Source organism: Ranitomeya imitator, chromosome 8 (genome assembly GCF_032444005.1).
Source record: "Ranitomeya imitator isolate aRanImi1 chromosome 8, aRanImi1.pri, whole genome shotgun sequence".
In the NCBI taxonomy this organism is placed as follows: Eukaryota; Metazoa; Chordata; class Amphibia; order Anura; family Dendrobatidae; genus Ranitomeya; species Ranitomeya imitator.
Genome location: NC_091289.1, coordinates 5,311,720 through 5,331,928, shown reverse-complemented (window position 1 = coordinate 5,331,928; position 20,209 = coordinate 5,311,720). Strand labels below are relative to the sequence as shown.

Genomic DNA, 20,209 nt, shown 5'->3' with positions numbered 1-20,209 from the left:
GCTCCCTGTATACAGAGATCCATGATAAGATCCTGTCTGCTGCTACCACTAGGGGGAGCTCCCTGTATACAGAGATACTGTACATGATAAGATCCTGTCTGCAGTCATCACTAGGGGGAGCTCCCTGTATACAGAGATACATGATAAGATCCTGTCTGCAGCCACCACTAGTGGGAGCTCCCTGTATACAGAGATACATGATAAGATCTTGTCTGCAGTCACCACTAGGGGGAGCTCCCTGTATACAGAGATACATGATAAGATCTTGTCTGCAGTCACCACTAGGGGGAGCTCCCTGTATACAGAGATACATGATAAGATCCTGTCTGCAGCCACCACTAGGAGGAGCTCCCTGTATACAGAGATACATGATTAGATCCTGTCTGCAGTCACCACTAGGGGGAGCTCCCTGTATACAGAGATACATGATAAGATTCTGTCTGCAGTCATCACTAGGGGGAGCTCCCTGTATACAGAGATACATGATAAGATCCTGTCTGCAGCCACCACTAGGGGGAGCTCCCTGTATACAGAGATACATGATTAGATCCTGTCTGCAGTCACCACTAGGGGGAGCTCCCTGTATACAGAGATACATGATAAGATCCTGTCTGCAGCCACCACTAGAGGGAGCTCCCTGTATACAGAGATTCATGATAAGATCCTGTCTGCAGACACCACTAGGGGGAGCTCCCTGTATACAGAGATACATGATAAGATCCTGTCTGCAGCCACCACTAGGGGGAGCTCCCTGTATACAGAGATACATGATAAGATCCTGTCTGCTGCTACCACTAGGGGGAGCTCCCTGTATACAGAGATACATGATAAGATTCTGTCTGCTGCTACCACTAGGGGAGCTCCCTGTATACAGAGATACATGATAAGATCCTGTCTGCTGCTACCACTAGGGGGAGCTCCCTGTATACAGAGATACATGATAAGATCCTGTCTGCTGCTACCACTAGGGGGAGCTCCCTGTATACAGAGATACATGATAAGATCCTGTCTGCTGCTACCACTAGGGGGAGCTCCCTGTATACAGAGATACATGATAAGATCCTGTCTGCAGCCACCACTAGGGGGAGCTCCCTGTATACAGAGATACATGATAAGATCCTGTCTGCTGCTACCACTAGGGGGAGCTCCCTGTATACAGAGATACATGATAAGATTCTGTCTGCTGCTACCACTAGGGGAGCTCCCTGTATACAGAGATACATGATAAGATCCTGTCTGCTGCTACCACTAGGGGGAGCTCCCTGTATACAGAGATACATGATAAGATCCTGTCTGCTGCTACCACTAGGGGGAGCTCCCTGTATACAGAGATACATGATAAGATCCTGTCTGCTGCTACCACTAGGGGGAGCTCCCTGTATACAGAGATACATGATAAGATCCTGTCTGCTGCTACCACTAGGGGGAGCTCCCTGTATACAGATTTCTGCGTCTTCCAGAACTGATCAATGGCAGAAACCCAAACTCTGATTTTTATTAGATCAAGGTGACGCCCACATATGTCCCTTTAGTGATGTCATATGGGGGCTATTCGTCGGATGTGCTAGGTCTTTTAAATACATATGAGATTCCTAACTTTCAGGATATCTTCACCCCTGGAGGTCCCAGGAGGGGGATATCGTTGTCATGTTTACAATCACTATTTTACCTTTCTAGAATGATAAAACATGTCAAGGATAGCAGCATCCAATATTAAGGCTTTACTGTGATGTTAATGAATGCATTATGTTCGTCCCTTCGCTGCGATAGCAAAAATATATTTCCCATAAATATCAGATTCATGCAGACCCCAATATTCATCACTGGCTCCAGAGAGTCTAGGATTATCCCTTTGAACAGAGGAAGCTCTTGCCTCAGGAATTGTACTTCTCCACCTCTGAGTATACGAATGCTAGGTTTGTTGTTTGGTCCTCATCAGATCCTCTGGGGTAATTACCTGTTCACGCCAGGAGATTCTACTTCAATGGAGATTGACGTATCAGCTCTTTCTTACTTCCCCAGTTATAATTCATTCCATATTTTCAATGTTAGTGTGATATGTCCCCTCTCTGGAGATGTCTTTATAGATTGTACAATTTTTCTCTAAGACACAGGCTGTCCTCAATAATAACGCAATCAGACCCTGCCATGAGTTGCTCCCTATCCCAATAATTCCCCTGAATCCTGACACAAGTGCAGGAAAAGAAAACAGAAAGTAAAGACATGGAGAAAGGAAATGTATCAGTTTACCAATGTACATAGAGACTAAGAGAAACCAAAGTAAAAACATCAACCTCAAATGCCACGTAAGAAAACGTAACACTGTGACCAACAGTTACGAGTGGTCTTCTTAATGAATATACCATCATTCACATTTCTGAAGGAATAGGACCAAAAACTTTGGGGACAATGAGGAGTTTTATGGCATTAGAAATTACCTGGGATCTAGAATTTTCAACATAAGAACTTCACTTTAGGTGGAAACATGTAAACTTTAGCAGAAAACACATGAAATTCAGGAGGACACACATAAACTTTAGGTGGAAACATTAATTTTATATGGAAGCATATGGACTTTAGGTGGACACACATGAACATTAGGTGGACATGCATGAACATTATATGGACACACATGAACTTTAGGTGGACACACATGAACTTTAGGTGGACATGCATGAACTTTAGGAAGCCAAGCATGAACTTTAATGGACACAAATGAACTTTCAGTGGACACACATGAACTTCAGGTGGACACGCATGAACTTTAGGTGGACACGCATGAACTTTAGGAGGACACGCATGAACTTCAGGTGGACATGCATGAACATTATATGGACACAAATGAACTTTAAGTGGACACACATGAACTTCAGGTGGACACGCATGAACTTCAGGTGGACACGCATGAACTTTAGGAGGACACGCATGAACTTTAGGTGGACATGCATGAACATTATATGGACACAAATGAACTTTCTGTGGACACGCATAAACTTTAGGAGGACACGCATGAACTTTAGGAGGACACTCATGAACTTTAGGTAGACACACATGAACTTTAGGTGGACACACATGAACTTTAGGAGGACACGCATGAACTTTAGGAGGACACGCATGAACTTTAGGTGGATACGCATGAACTTTAGGAGGACAGGCATGAACTTTAGGAGGACACGCATGAACTTTAGGAGGACACGCATGAACTTTGATGGACACAAATGAACTTTAGGTGGACACACATGAACTTTATGAGGACATACATAAACTTTAGGAGGATACAAATGCATTTTAGGTGGACCCATATGAACTTCAGGTGGACCCAGGTTATTGCTTCCCCCGTACATACTGTTTGGTGTTCATTTCTGGTCTGAACAGGATGATATAACATTTAGGGAAGAAAAGACAACCCAACAGACCAACACTGGAAGCCATGATTGCAAAAACTTCAACTGTGACCAGGTCCTTCCCTTCAGCGCTCAGATAAGCCGGAATAAAACATATCCAGACACTGAGAAACACAAACATACTGAAGGTGATATATTGGCCCTCATTGAAGCTGTCCGGGAGTTTTCTGGATAAAAACGCCACAATGAAGCTTACAGTGGCCAATAGTCCCATATATCCCAACATGCAGTAGAAGAACAGGTTGGACCCCTCGTTACATTGTGCAATGATTGTATCAGGTTTAGACGTCATGTTTAATTCTGCATAAGGGGGAATTGTCCCAAGCCAAACAATGCAGATGCCAACCTGGAACAGAGGGCAGATGAACATGACCACATGTGAGATCTTGGAGTCGAAGCGTTTGCCGATTGCATTGGATTTTGTGGACTGGAAGATGAGGATGACCGTAATTGTCTTGGCCAACATCCCAGAGACAACGACTGAAAAGGAGACACCAAACACAACCTGGCGGAGGAGGCAGACGACCCCTGAAGGATACCCAATGAAAATGAGTGAAGAGAGGAAACACACGATGAGTCCTACAAGGATGACGTAGCTGAGGCTTCTGTTATTGGCCTTCACCACCGGTGTCTCTGAGAATTTTCTGAAGATGCATAATATTGTGATTGTTTTAATGGAGAACGTGATGGAAGCAGCAGACAAGGAGACCCCCATTGTCTCTTCGTAGGACAGGAACTGCACTACCTTCATGAGGCAGCTGTCCCGCTTCTCGTTGGGCCACATGTCTTCTGGGCATTTCATACAAACAGCTGCATCTGGAGTCAAAAATTATTCATGAATGACTTAATATCAGATAAAGATAAAACACGTAGCATAGAAAGTTAGAGAAACGCTCCGGTAAGTGTTATACCAGGGCCTGGGGGGCCGAGCATGAAGGTTCAGTGTGCTCTGCGTCCTGCCCCCTAGGACCCTGCATTAACCATAATGTATGTGATGATTTTTATTTGCATGATGCATTTTTAGCAAAAATAATATGTGGTTCTCATTATTTCACATCATAGACTCGGTGACGTCAGGAGCAAGAAATCCAATTGTCTATAAATTATTACAATCATTTAACCAACAAACAAAGCAACAAGAGACAGATGAAGAAAAATAACCTCCATTACCAGTTTCATTTGTGATTTCCCCAAGCGAGCAAGGAACACACTGGAAACAGCATATGGGGAGGCCCTGAACGGAGACTTTACGGTTTCCTGGTTCACAACTTTCACTGCAAACTGAATGTGGAACCTAAATATGAAGAAACGTTGAAACTGTATTTTGAATTAATCCCCAAATTGTATACAGATATACATGATAATATTCTGTCTGCAGCCACCACTAGGGGGAGCTCCCTATATACAGAGATACATGATAATATTCTGTCTGCAGCCACCACTAGGGGGAGCTCCCTATATACAGAGATACATGATAAGATCCTGTCTGCAGCCACCACTAGGGGGAGCTCCCTGTATACAGAGATACATGATAAGATCCTGTCTGCAGTCACCACTAGGGGGAGCTCCCTATATACAGAGATACATGATAAGATCCTGTCTGCAGCCACCACTAGGGGGAGCTCCCTGTATACAGGGATACATGATAAGATCCTGTCTGCAGCCACCACTAGGGGGAGCTCCCTGTATACAGGGATACATGATAAGATCCTGTCTGCAGCCACCACTAGGGGGAGCTCCCTGTATACAGGGATACATGATAAGATCCTGTCTGCAGCCACCACTAGGGGGAGCTCCCTATATACAGAGATACATGATAAGATCCTGTCTGCAGCCACCACTAGGGGGAGCTCCCTGTATACAGGGATACATGATAAGATCCTGTCTGCAGCCACCACTAGGGGGAGCTCCCTGTATACAGAGATACATAAGATCCTGTCTGCAGCCACCACTAGGGGGAGCTCCCTGTATACAGAGATGCATGATAAGATCCTGTCTGCAGTCACCACTAGGGGGAGCTCCCTGTATACAGAGATACATGATAAGATCCTGTCTACAGTCATCACTAGGGGGAGCTCCCTGTATACAGAGATACATGATAAGATCCTGTCTGCAGTCACCACTAGGGGGAGCTCCCTGTATACAGAGATACATGATAAGATCCTGTCTGCAGCCACCACTAGGGGGAGCTCCCTGTATACAGAGATACATGATTAGATTCTGTCTGCAGCCACCACTAGGGAGAGCTCCCTGTATACAGAAATACATGATAAGATCCTGTCTGCAGCCACCACTAGGGGGAGCTCCCTGTATACAGAGATACATGATAAGATCCTGTCTGCAGTCACCACTAGGGGGAGCTCCCTGTATACAGAGATACATGATAAGATCCTGTCTGCAGTCACCACTAGGGGGAGCTCCTGTATACAGAGATACATGATAAGATTCTGTCTGCAGTCACCTCTAGGGGGAGCTCCCTGTATACAGAAATACATGATAAGATCCTGTCTGCAGTCACCACTAGAGGGAGCTCCCTGTATACAGAGATACATGATAAGATTCTGTCTGCAGTCACCTCTAGGGGGAGCTCCCTGTATACAGAGATACATGATAAGATCCTGTCTGCAGTCACCACTAGGGGGAGCTCCCTGTATACAGAGATACATGATAAGATCCTGTCTGCAGCCACCACTAGGGGGAGCTCCCTGTATACAGAGATACATGATAAGATCCTGTCTGCAGCCACCACTAGGGGGAGCTCCCTGTATACAGAGATACATGATAAGATCCTGTCTGCAGCCACCACTAGGGGGAGCTCCCTGTATATAGAGATACGTGATAAGATCCTGTCTGCAGTCTCTACTAGGGGGAGCTCCCTGTATACAGAGATACATGATAAGATCCTGTCTGCAGTCACCACTAGGGGGAGCTCCCTGTATACAGAGATACATGATAAGATCCTGTCTGCAGTCACCACTAGGGGGAGCTCCCTGTATACAGAGATACATGATAAGATCCTGTCTGCAGTCACCACTAGGGGGAGCTCCCTGTATACAGAGATACATGATAAGATCCTGTCTGCAGCCACCACTAGGGGGAGCTCCCTGTATATAGAGATACATGATAATATTCTGTCTGCAGCCACCACTAGGGGGAGCTCCCTGTATACAGAGACACATGATAAGATCCTGTCTGCAGCCACCACTAGGGGGAGCTCCCTGTATACAGAGATACATGATAAGATCCTGTCTGCAGTCACCACTAGGGGGAGCTCCCTGTATACAGAGATACATGATAAAATCCTGTCTGCAGCCACCACTAGGGGGAGCTCCCTGTATACCGAGATACATGATAAGATTCTGTCTGCAGCCACCACTAGGGGGAGCTCCCTGTATACAGAGATACATGATAAGATCCTGTCTGCAGCCACCACTAGGGGGAGCTCCCTGTATACAGAGATACATGATAAGATCCTGTCTGCAGCCACCACTAGGGGGAGCTCCCTGTATACAGAGATACATGATAAGATCCTGTCTGCAGTCACCACTAGGGGAGCTCCCTGTATACAGAGATACATGATAAGATCCTGTCTGCAGACACCACTAGGGGGAGCTCCCTGTATACAGAGATACATAAGATCCTTTCTGCAGCCACCACTAGGGTGAGCTCCCTGTATACAGAGATACATGATAAGATCTTGTCTGCAGCCACCACTAGGGGGAGCTCCCTGTATACAGAGATACATGATAAGATCCTGTCTGCAGCCACCACTAGGGGGAGCTCCCTGTATACAGAGATACATGATAAGATCCTGTCTGCAGTCACCACTAGGGGGAGCTCCTTGTATACAGAGATACACGATAAGATCCTGTCTGCAGTCACCACTAGGGTGAGCTCCCTGTATACAGAGATACATGATAAGATCCTGTCTGCAGCCACCACTAGGGGGAGCTCCCTGTATACAGAGATACATGATAAGATCCTGTCTGCAGCCACCACTAGGGGGAGCTCCCTGTATACAGAGATACACGATAAGATCCTGTCTGCAGCCACCACTAGGGGGAGCTCCCTGTATACAGAGATTCATAATAAGATCCTGTCTGCAGCCACCACTAGGGGGAGCTCCCTGTATACAGAGATACATGATAAGATGCTGTCTGCAGCCACCACTAGGGGGGAGTTCTCTGCACAGTATAAAGGGCTTCTTTTACAACAGGAGCCAAAAGGTCCAACAGGAGAAATCCTTAATCTATCAATCACATCCTTTTTGTGTCTATTTCTTACGATTCAGTATTATTAGCCCCTGCTGTTGTTCTTTTCTGGGTGTAAAATATAAAAACAATATTACAATGCATTTAATGGGAACATGTTCTGCATAGATTAGGGGCTGCATAAAATCAGGTTATAGCACAGTAATGGACGGACAGGTCACCTCCTTATATTCCTGGTTCCATACGACAGTCCCAATATCTAGAGAGATCGGCTCACTCGTAGCGGTCCGAGAATCGTATCTTCCCACCTTCACCAATCTGTACTCATTATTAGAAAGTATCAGAAGGTTCATTATATCAAATGTGGCCGGAACTTCACCGATATCATTAAAGAATAGTTCATCCCCTGAGCGGGTCGTGAAGGAAACTCCCATCAGATAACGGTAGACCTGAAATAAATAAAAATCTGTGGTCACATCATGACCTCCATATTTCCAGGAGTCTGTGTACAAACTCCAAGTATTGAGATATTCATTGAACGTTGCGACACAATCATAGATTTCCAAAGAATCAGACTAAAAAGATGAAAAAAAACAACAACCACAAGTGAAAATGATAACGCTCACCATCCACAAAGCATCGGGTGGAATCTAGACAAGGAAGAATTACTAAAAAAATATACACAAATGCTGCTGCTTTCTATTATTTTATCTCACCCCAGCGATGGATTCCCAGCTACCCTGCTCTGTGCTGCTATATTATTTCCTCCATGCTGCTTCTTTCTATTAGATATTTTATCTCACACTGGTGCTGGATTCCCAGCCATACTGCTTAGTACTGCTCTATAATGTATACTATTCTGCTGCTTTCTATTATTTTATCTCACCCAAGTGCTGGATTCCCAGCTACCATGCCCTGTACTGTTATATAATGTCCTTCATGTTGTTGCTTTATAGATAGTGTTTTTTCTCACCCCATTGCTGGACTCACAGTTACACTGCTCAGCACTGCTCTATATTTTCCTTCAAGCAGCTTCTGTTTCTTGCCATGTGCTTCATAGTGACAGGAGAACAGGAATCCCCCATTTCTGTGTGTGTTCTGTGTACGAGAAACATAATAGCACCTGGTCTCCACTAATGCATAAAAAAACTGATAATTTGGGATAGCGTCTGCAGAGGGGGAAATGGTGAAAATACAGAAAACAACTCATATAGTGGCAATAAACAGGGTTTTTTTTTCCTTATGTGCGCACTGACAGATTATTCTGAAAACTCACACAGGATTCCCCATGATTGATTTCACTTGTAATTGATTCGATACTTTTAAAAGACAAAAATGAAACAACTTCCAGCTGCTTCACTTCTTACTAAATATATGTAACCAAGAAAGAGGGAACAGATGGAAGAAACTGAGATTGTAAAGGTACAGTGTAAGATACAGTAAGTATTACTGAGGATGGGTCTGCGGAGGAAGAAAGTGAGACTGTAAAGGTACAGTCTAATATACAGTGTAAGTGTTAATGAGGATGGGTCTGCGGAGGAAGAACGTGAGACTGTAAAGGTACAGTGTAAGATACAGTGTAAGTATTACTGAGGATGGGTCTGCGGAGGCAGAACGTGAGTGAGGATAATGTATAATATAAGTTTTAGTCTCTCATTGCCAGCACCTATAGGGTGGGCGTTGATCCCCTTTACTTCAGGGTTTAGCTTTTCTTTTCAATGGGTGTAGAAGAGCTTTTATTGCTTTTTGCTGCAAATTCCTGACTTTGAGCAACTTACTCCTCATGCCCCTCCCAAAAGAATTTTTACCATCGCTGGTGTTGGCTCAAACCTTCATCCAGCAGAAACTGGTCTGATCTCCTTCTGTAAAGGCAAGAAGTCCTTTGTTCCATTATAGTGAGATATTGGGCCAACGGTTTAGGCTAGGAAAATAATACGTCCAGTTTGTGAATCTCCATCGGCGGATCTATCGGCCACGGTAAGCGCGGGCTCCTAGTTCCAACAGGGACAGAATATGGATTTCTCTGGAACTATGCATCCCACCGCTGCCACCAATATGTCACGATTCACACCACGACAGTCACTCCGATGGTGACTGTCGCGGTGTGAATCATGACATATTGGTGGCAGCGGTGGGATGCATAGTTCCAGAGAAATCCATATTCTGTCCCTGTTGGAACTAGAAGCCCGCGCTTACCGTGGCCGATAGATCCGCCGATGGAGATTCACAAACTGGACGTATTATTTTCCTAGCCTAAACCATAGGCCCAATATCTCACTATAATGGAACAAAGGACTTCTTGCCTTTACAGAAGGAGATCAGACCAGTTTCTGCTGGATGAAGGTTTGAGCCAACACCAGCGATGGTAAAAATTCTTTTGGGAGGGGCATGAGGAGTAAGTTGCTCAAAGTCAGGAATTTGCAGCAAAAAGCAATAAAAGCTCTTCTACACCCATTGAAAAGAAAAGCTAAATCCTGAAGTAAAGGGGGTCAACGCCCACCCTATAGGTGCTGGCAATGAGAGACTAAAACTTATAATATACATTATCCTCACAGTGAGACTGTAGAGGTACAGTGTAACATACAGTGTAAGTATTACTGAGGATGGGTCTGCGGAGTAAGAACGTGAGACTGTAAAGATACAGTGTAAGATACAGTGTAAGTATTACTGAGGATGGGTCTGCGGAGGAAGAACATGAGACTGTACAGATACAGTGTAAGATACAGTGTAAGTGTTACTGAGGATGGGTTTGCGGAGGAGCTGTTTGCACAAAACTAGAAAAATATTCCAAACTATTTACAAAGTCAGTAATATCCTTCATTTCATAAACAGGTTGTAATTGTCTCTATCTCCTACATCACCTAAATCCCCGCGGAGCCACACACGCACAGGGCAGAACTAACTGATGGAATTACTTCTTGGAGCCAGAACGTGATGTTACCGCCACATTGTGAGATCTAGAATCTACAACCCAGGGACATATTCTAGATAATGGCCTGGTGAGCTGGGTACCTGCCAGGGCAGCAGAGCTTCTTCTCCACAGGTGGTGGTGGACGCCTGTGCAGGGCTCACACAGTACAGGAGGTTGTGAAGAGCATAAGCAAAGGCATAAACTGCAATGTAAGCCTGGAAGGTGTAACTCAGATCCGCCAGCTCAAACAGGGACTGCACCTTGTCCTCCAGATCTTCATCCCCTCTGCAGGTCACTACATCTCCAGTGTCATTGGCAAGAGGAGCGTTGGAGGACCAGGTACAATTGAATGCCACCTTCCAAAACTCCTTTATGTAGATGTCTTCCGGGTATTTGTTTGGGTGGATGTTTCTAAGATAACCGTCAAACTGGGGCAGAGGCTCGCTATGGAGGACGAGACCAATGGAACCATTCAGTAGCTTGGAGGTTCCTTCTGAGAACATGCCTGGGATGAAGGTGAAGCTCAGGGTATAGATCCAGATTTTACCCTTTGTCCCGGCCTCTGCCATCATGTCCAGAAGAGGCTTCACGTGCATTTCCTCACTGTACACAACAACCGCAATGGCGGTAGAGTTCATGACAATGTCATATATCTTTCTGATCCTCTCTATGGAGTATCGGTAATGGATCTTCTCCAGGAAAGCCACACAGCCCTGGTTACGACTTATCTCTTCTTTCAAGTTTTGGCCATCAAGTGCCCCCAGATCATCATCCCTGGTCAAGATGCCCACCCATGTCCATCCGAGATGCTTCAGCAGCTGAGAGATGGCTTTATTCTGGATGTTCTCATTGGGCACGGTGCGCAGGAACGTGGGAAACTGGTGTCTGTCACCTAAGTCAGGATTGAAAGCTCCAAAACTGATCTGGAAATTAAGAACAGTAAAAATTTCCAATTAAGTAAATGTCACATGATGTTTCTATGCCCAAATGCACCAGTGACCCCACCTCCATGTGCCCCAATTCACCAGTGACCCCGACCTCCTTGTGCCCCAATTCACCAGTGACCCCACCTCCACGTGCCCCAATTCACCAGTGACCCCCACCTCCATGTGCCCCAATTCACCAGTGACCCCACCTCCTTGTGCCCCAATTCATCAGTGCCCGCATCTTCATGTTCCCCAATTCACCAGTGACCCCCACCTCCATGTGCCCCAATTCACCAGTATCCCCACCTCCTTGTGCCCCAATTCATCAGTGCCCGCATCTTCATGTTCCACCTGCCATACATAGATGTGTTGTCTTTTATTTTCATGCCTACTGGGATAGTAAGGAACTTTACTGTATCTGAAATGCAGATTGTATGAGTCCAAGAATTCCCCAGAGGTGAAAAACTTGTCAAGTTCCTAATTTTTTTTAGAATAAACATCGCCAATAAATAAATAATACATGTAACAAAAAAAATCCGATTTAACTAACAGATGATTTTTTATGACATTTTCTCTTTAAGGTTTTTCAGCCTCAATAGAGAACGTTTCATGCTGGAGATATTGCAGAAGACGTTCTCTAGAAGTGGCCATCGTCTTCCCACCCAGGACCTGCTGTCCATGTTACCAAGGAATGAGGTGTCCATACAATGTATCGCTGCCCCACCAGCCTCCAGACCCGCAGAGCTTTACCTGAGGGTAGTGGCACGGACCCAGGATCCTGGCTATGGGGATTGACAAGGTGGACATGGAGTCTCCGATAATCCCGGCCAGGAATGGATCCTTCCAGCGAGGACTGGACTCAGAACTGGACTCCGGCCAGAGAAGCATCAGGGTGGCCTGGAGGGCTCGAGCCTCCGACACACACGAGTCAAAGATATTAAATCCCAGGGTGAAGTTCGGCAGGAGGTGAAAATTCTCATTAATCTCCTCGATGGCGAAAACCACTGCAAGGACGTCTCTGTAATATCTGATAAGGAAACTGGAGAAGACAACGTGACGTTAATGAATGTGGGGAGACAACGTGACATTAATGAATGTGGGGAGACAACGTGACGTTAATGAATGTGGGGAAGACAACGTGACATTAATGAACGTGGGGAGACAACGTGACGTTAATTGTTATGATCTGGTGATTAGGGAGCGACATGCGTCTAGCTCTGAGCAGGTGGCAACTATACTGACCGCAGTCCCTAAGCTCAACACAACACTGGAAGTAGCCATGGAATGCTCCTAACTCTGCCTAGGCATCTCGTCACAGCCTAAGAGCTAACTACCCCTAAAGATAGAAGCAGGAAAACTATCTTGACTCAGAGAAAATCCCCAAAGGATAGATAAGCCCCCCACATGTAATGACTGTGAGACGAGAAGGAAATGACATACGTAGTATGAAACAAGATTTAGCACAGGAGGCCACTTCTAGTTAAATAGAAATAGTACAGAACAGAACGCTGTGCGGTCAGTAAAAAAAACTAGAAAAAGTCCACCGCAGAGAAATGCAAAAATCTCCACACCTGACTAAAGGTGTGGAGGGCAAACTCTGCTGCCCAGAGCTTCCAGCTTAACTGAATAGATCCATACTGAAAAGCTGGACAAATGAACAAAACAAAGAAAGTGCTGAACAACAAAGTCCACAACAAGAGAACCGCAAAAGGACAAGCAAGGACTTAGCTTTTGATGAACTGGTCAGAGTGTCAGGAAAGTCCTAAGAGCAATGACTCCAGGCAGGAACAATTGACAACTGGCATTGAATGAGGGATAAGGCCAGACTAATATAGCCGAGCCAGAAAGACGATCAGTGAAAACAGCTGCAGAAGCTAAATCCAAGAAGCAGCCATACCACTCAAAACCACAGGAGGGAGCCAAAGAGCAGAACTCACAAAAATGCTACTAACAACCACCGGAGGGAGCCCAAGAGCGGAATTCACAACAGTTAATGAATGTGGGGAAGACAACGTGACGTTAATGAATGTGGGGAAGACAACGTGACGTTAATGAATGTGGGGAAGACAACGTGACATTAATGAATGTGGGGAAGACAACGTGACGTTAATGAATGTGGGGAAGACAACGTGACGTTAATGAATGTGGGGAAGACAACGTGACGTTAATGAATGTGGGGAAGACAACGTGACGTTAATGAATGTGGGGAAGACAACGTGACGTTAATGAATGTGGGGAAGACAACGTGACGTTAATGAATATGGGGAAGACAACGTGACGTTAATGAATGTGGGGAAGACAACGTGACGTTAATGAATGTGGGGAAGACAACGTGACGTTAATGAATGTGGGGAAGACAACGTGACGTTAATGAATGTGGGGAAGACAACGTGACGTTAATGAATGTGGGGAAGACAACGTGACGTTAATGAATGTGGGGAGACAACGTGACGTTAATGAATGTGGGGAGACAACGTGACGTTAATGAATGTGGGGAAGACAACGTGACGTTAATGAATGTGGGGAAGACAACGTGACGTTAATGAATGTGGGGGAGACAACGTGACGTTAATGAATGTGGGGAAGACAACATGACGTTAATGAATGTGGGGAAGACAACGTGACGTTAATGAATGTGGGGAAGACAACGTGACATTAACGAATGTGGGGAGACAACGTGACGTTAATGAATGTGGGGAGACAACGTGACGTTAATGAATGTGGGGAAGACAACGTGACGTTAATGAATGTGGGGAAGACAACGTGACATTAATGAATGTGGAGAAGACAACGTGACGTTAATAAATGTGGGGGAGACAACGTGACGTTAATGAATGTGGGGAAGACAACGTGACATTAATGAATGTGGGGAGACAACGTGACGTTAATGAATGTGGGAAAGACAACGTGACGTTAATAAATGTGGGGGAGACAACGTGACGTTAATGAATGTGGGGAAGACAACGTGACGTTAATGAATGTGGGGAAGACAACGTGACGTTAATGAATGTGGGGAAGACAACGTGACGTTAATGAATGTGGGGAAGACAACCTGACGTTAATGAATGTGGGGAAGACAACGTGACGTTAATGAATGTGGGGAAGACAACGTGACGTTAATGAATGTGGGGAAGACAACGTGACGTTAATGAATATGGGGAAGACAACGTGACGTTAATGAATGTGGGAAGACAACCTGACGTTAATGAATGTGGGGAAGACAACGTGACGTTAATGAATGTGGGGAAGACACCGTGACGTTAATGAATGTGGGGAGACAACGTGACGTTAATGAATGTGGGGAAGACAACGTGACGTTAATGAATGTGGGGAAGACAACGTGACGTTAATGAATGTGGGGAAGACAACGTGACGTTAATGAATGTGGGGAAGACAACGTGACGTTAATGAATGTGGGGGAGACAACGTGACGTTAATGAATGTGGGGAGACAACGTGACGTTAATGAATGTGGGGAGACAACGTGACGTTAATGAATGTGGGGAAGACAACGTGACGTTAATGAATGTGGGGAAGACAACGTGACATTAATGAATGTGGAGAAGACAACGTGACGTTAATAAATGTGGGGGAGACAACGTGACGTTAATGAATGTGGGGAAGACAACGTGACATTAATGAATGTGGGGAGACAACGTGACGTTAATGAATGTGGGAAAGACAACGTGACGTTAATAAATGTGGGGGAGACAACGTGACGTTAATAAATGTGGGGGAGACAACGTGACGTTAATAAATGTGGGGGAGACAACGTGACGTTAATGAATGTGGGGGAGACAACGTGACGTTAATGAATGTGGGGAAGACAACGTGACGCTAATGAATGTGGGGAAGACAACGTGACGTTAATGAATGTGGGGAAGACAAAGTGACGTTAATGACTGTGGGGAAGACAATGTGACATTAATGAATGTGGGGAAGACAATGTGACGTTAATGACTGTGGGGAAGACAATGTGACATTAATGAATGTGGGGAAGACAATGTGACTTTACTGACTGTGGGGAGGACAACGTGACATTAATGTCTGCAATGGAGCAACCGCTTTAAATGGAACCTGTTAAGTTGTGCAGCCAGAATGTTATAAAGCAGGAGAAGCCGAGACCTAGATATAGTTTTAAAAAAAGAACTTTTCCTATATCCCCATTTCTATTCTTAGGAGTCCTGTGGGCGGATCCTGTAGGACTGTGCATAAAGAAAACTGTCAGTCACTCTGTAGCACCGCCCACTGGATTTCTCATCATAGAAAAATGAATGAATGAATAAGGGTCAAGTTCAACTGATATTCTTTCAACATTTAAATTATTGACTCTCCATTTCCTTCTTTCCTCACTATTCTTACCGTAAGGAATCCACAGCCTCACTGCTCGTACAGTAAGGAATCCATAGTCTCACTGATCATTCAGTAAAGAATCCATAGTCTTACTGCTCTTACAGTAAAGAATCACAGTATGCCTCTCTACCAGTCTGTCATTGTAAATTTGTTTACTGAAAACGATATCTATAACCCTGTATGTAACCCCCTTCTCATGTACAGCACCATGGAATTAATGGTGCCATATAAATAAATAATAATAAATAGATAATAGATAATATATAGATAATATATAGATAGATAGATAATAGATGGATAATAGATAGATAATATATAGATAATAGATAGATAATACAGTTGAAACCAGAAGTTTCCATCCACTATATAAAAAGACACATCTGAATGTTTTTCTCAACATCTGACATGAAATCAGAATAAACCTTTCCCGTTTTAGGTCAATTAGGATTACCATAATTATTAATCCTGAAGCCACTTTGTTACCCTTTTTGCAGTATGCTTCTGGTCATTCTCCATTTGGAAGACCCATTTCCGCCCAAGCATTAACTTTCTACCTGATGTCTTGAGATGTTGCTTCAGTATTGTCACATAATCTTCTTTTCTCATCTATTTTGTGAAGTGCACCTGCAGCAAAACAACCCCACAACATGATGCTGCCTCCCCCATGTTTCACAGTGGGGATGGTGTTCTTAGACTTCCAAGCTTCTCCCTTTTTCCTCCAGACCTAATAACGATGGTCATTATGCCAAAAAAGTTACATTTTAATATTTTAGTTTCATCAGACCGCAGGACAGGTCTCCAAAAATTAAGGTCCTTGTTCCTGTGTGCGTTTGCAAACATTAATCTGGCTTTTTTATGATTCTTTTGGAGTAATGGCTTCTTCCTGACAGAGTGGCCTTTCAGCCCATGTTGATACATTGCTCGTTTCACTGTGGATATTGACACAATCTTACCAGCTTCTGCCATCATCTTCACAAGGTCTTTTGCTTTTCTCCTTGGGTTGATGTGCACATGTCGGACCAAAGCACGTTCATCTCTGGGACACAGAACCCATCTCCTTCCTGAGCTTTATGATGGCTGGACATTATCATCTTGATTATACTTACGTATAATTGTTTGCACAGATGAACGAGGCACTTTCAGGTGTCTTGAAATTGTACCCAAAGATGAGCAAGACTTGTGCAAGTCCACAATTCTCTTCCTGATATCTTGGCTGATAAAGAACCAGTGTGTTTCAGGTGTGCATTAAAATACATCCACAGGTGTGTCTCTAATTAACTCAGATGTTGCCATAAAAATCTATCAGAAGCTTCCAAACACATGACATCATTACATGGGCAGAACAGAATTGTTTAAAGGCATAGTAATCTTAGTGTATGGAAACTTTTGATTTTGCAGTAAGTAAGAAAAATGTCTTAAAACATTCTCTCTCTCTCTCATTATTCTGGCATTTGGCAAATATTAATAATTATGGTAATCCTACCTGACCTAAAACAGGAAAGGTTTATTCTGATTTCAAGTCAGATATTGAGAAAAACCTGCAGATGCGTCTTTATATATAGTGGATGGAAATTTCTGATTTCAACTGTAGATAGTGTGAGGCAGTGACCCGTGTCACAGGTAGGGGTCACTGTTTGTTCTCCCCGAGGCGTAGTGAGGCCATGAGGGGGCATTGCAGTCGCAGGTGTAGCTGTGATTGCAATGGTGAAGCAGTGACCAGTGTCACAGGTATGGGTCACTATATGAAGGCCACAGGAGTGCGTCGCAGTCATGGGCATAGCGGTAGCTGCAATGCAGACTAGAAATAATAAAAATAAGTGTAGTCTTGGACCTGCTAGTGTCCAAGGCAGATGTAGGGGAAACCTGCTCTGGGCTGTTGCCTTTTTTTTCCATGTGGCTGGAGGCCACAGATTTCTTTGTTAAAAGCCCTGAAGTAAAGGGTTTGGGTGTGTCAGGTGTAATGTCAGTGTGAGTCTGGTGTTTGGCAGGAGTGCAGAGCAGGAGGCTCTGCAGAGCGCTGGCTGTGTGTGAAGCGACACAAGCAAGCAAAGCCGAACAGCCAAGGTAGATGAAAGGTCTGGCACCCACAACATACACAGCGGTGCATACGCCCACAGCAACTGGTCAGAGGAGGACTGGCGTGTTTAGTGGCTGCAAAAAAGGGGGATATGGTTCCCAGCTGCTATCCGGAGGATATCATGGACTGAGTAAGAGACATTGACACGGTGGCGCAGTCGCCCATGACTACTGGTCACAGGGCAGGCAAGCGTGTTTAGTGACTGTAGTCTGTAACCCCTTCTCATGTACAGCACCATGGAATCAATGATATATAAATAATAATAATAAAATAGTCTAAAGGACGCCGTGTAGTATGTAGTGCTGTGAAATGGACACTAATATTATCTGCACTTGTGTGTGAATTGGACTTTAATGCCGTGAAGTAACACATTAAAGGAGTTTTGTGTTTGAACTTTGTGGGTCACTGCCTCTTCACTGCGTAACGGTACGACCGCTGCGTTTCAGTAGATAATAGATAGATGATAGATAGATAAATGGATAGATAGATGATAGATAGATAACAGCTAGATAATAGATGATAGATAGATGGATAGATAATAGATAGTAGATATATAATAGATTAATAGATAGATGGATAATAGATAGATAATAGATAGGTTGAAGAAAAATGGAACAGCACAGTATACATAAATTCAGGATGCAAAACCCTCCAAATATCCATTTGTATAAATAATATAGAAGAAAAAAGCAGGCGCACTTCAATAAATTATGAAATAAGTGGACTTTATTAGCCCATATGCTGTGGCCTCACCATATGGACTAATAAAGTCCACTTTTTTCATCATTTATTGGAGTGCTGCCTCCTTTTTTCTATTAGATAGATAGATGATAGATAGATAGATAGATAGAAAGATAGATAGATAGATAGATAGATAATAGATAGATAGATAGAAGTGATGAGCGAATATACTCGTTACTCGAGATTTCTCCAGCACACTCGGGGGTCCTCCGAGTATTTTTTAGTGCTCAGAGTTTTAATTTTCCTTGCCGCAGCTGAATGATTTACATCTGTTAGCTGCATAAGTACATGTGGGGGTTGCCTGGTTGCTAGGGAATCCCCACATGTACTTATGCTGGCTAACAGATGTAAATCATTCAGCTGCGGCAAGAAAAATTAAAACTCCGAGCACTAAAAAATACTCGGAGGACCCCCGAGTGTGCTGGAGAAATCTCGAGTAACGAGTATATTCGCTCATCACTAATAGATAGATAATAGATATATAATAGATATATATTAGATAGATAAATAGATAGATAGTTAATAGATAGATGATAGATAATAGATATATAATAGATAGATAATAGATAGATAGATAAATAGATAGATAATAAATAGATAGATAATAGATAGATAGATAGATAGATAATAGATAATAGATAGATAGATAGATAGATAATAGATAGATAGATGATAGATAGATAGATAGATAATAGATAGATAGATCATAGATAATAAATAGATAAATCGATAGATAATAGATAGATAGATAATAGATAATAGATAGATAATAGATGATAGATAATAGATAATAAATAGATGATTTATAGACAAATCCCCTCTTCTCTCTTCCTACGTCTTCTCCATCAGGTCTTTCTCTTACTCTTCGCAGGTCGCAGCCTCCGGTTTCTCGTTGAACGTCTCGTATGTTTGGTTGATGGTGGAATGGATGAGAGTGATGACTCCGAGGACAATGTCTCCCCGGGAGGAGAAGGATTTAATACTTTCTTTTTCCAGGTGGCATCGATTTTGGGCAGATTCTTGGACGACTACAATGAGCGCTAGAAAAACTAGAATCTTGGATAACCTCATCGGGAGGTCGGAGACGCGGCAGTGAACGGCCGGAGTCATGTGTGTGACCACCGGGAGGAGCCTCTCTTATAGCTGTGCCCCCATGATTACCTGATCAGCCGCCAAGTGACAGGATAATTGAGATGTTCTAATGGGATAATTGGGGAAAATTGAATAAATCATTGTGTCAGTTTCCAATCCACTCATCTATTCCTGGTGGATCTGGCGAAGCCTCCTGTGAAACATCCAATTCTCTGGTCCTCCAGGACAAGTCTGGCCTGCGATTAGCGGCCGCTCGGGAGACTCGTTATTTCCAGACATCTGGGGTTCGTAGTAAAGCCACAGATTTGTTTTCGGTGAGATTTTGGAGGCCACCGAGGAGCGAGATGATGGAAAGACGCAGGATGAGGAAAGCGTTGGCCGCCTTCATGGTCATTGATCCATGACATCTGCTGACAACCGTGACCACGGCAGGTGATTGGAAAATTGCATATGTGAAAATCATTACAAATATCCACAGAATATTAAACGAAAGAG

The 20,209-nt window shown here is 43.9% G+C and overlaps 1 protein-coding gene across 1 annotated transcript; it reads right to left on the bottom strand.

The window, feature by feature from the left end:
* Window positions 1-3,324: 3,324 nt before the first annotated feature.
* Window positions 3,325-19,732, bottom strand: LOC138647493 (extracellular calcium-sensing receptor-like). Its single transcript, XM_069736518.1, has 6 exons — window positions 19,485-19,732; window positions 12,203-12,491; window positions 10,628-11,449; window positions 7,837-8,064; window positions 4,575-4,698; window positions 3,325-4,220 (listed from the first exon to the last, which is right to left on the bottom strand). Exons 1-6 carry the CDS (start codon window positions 19,730-19,732, stop codon window positions 3,325-3,327), a joined length of 2,607 nt encoding a protein of 868 aa, XP_069592619.1.
* Between the last annotated feature and the right edge of the window lie 477 nt (window positions 19,733-20,209).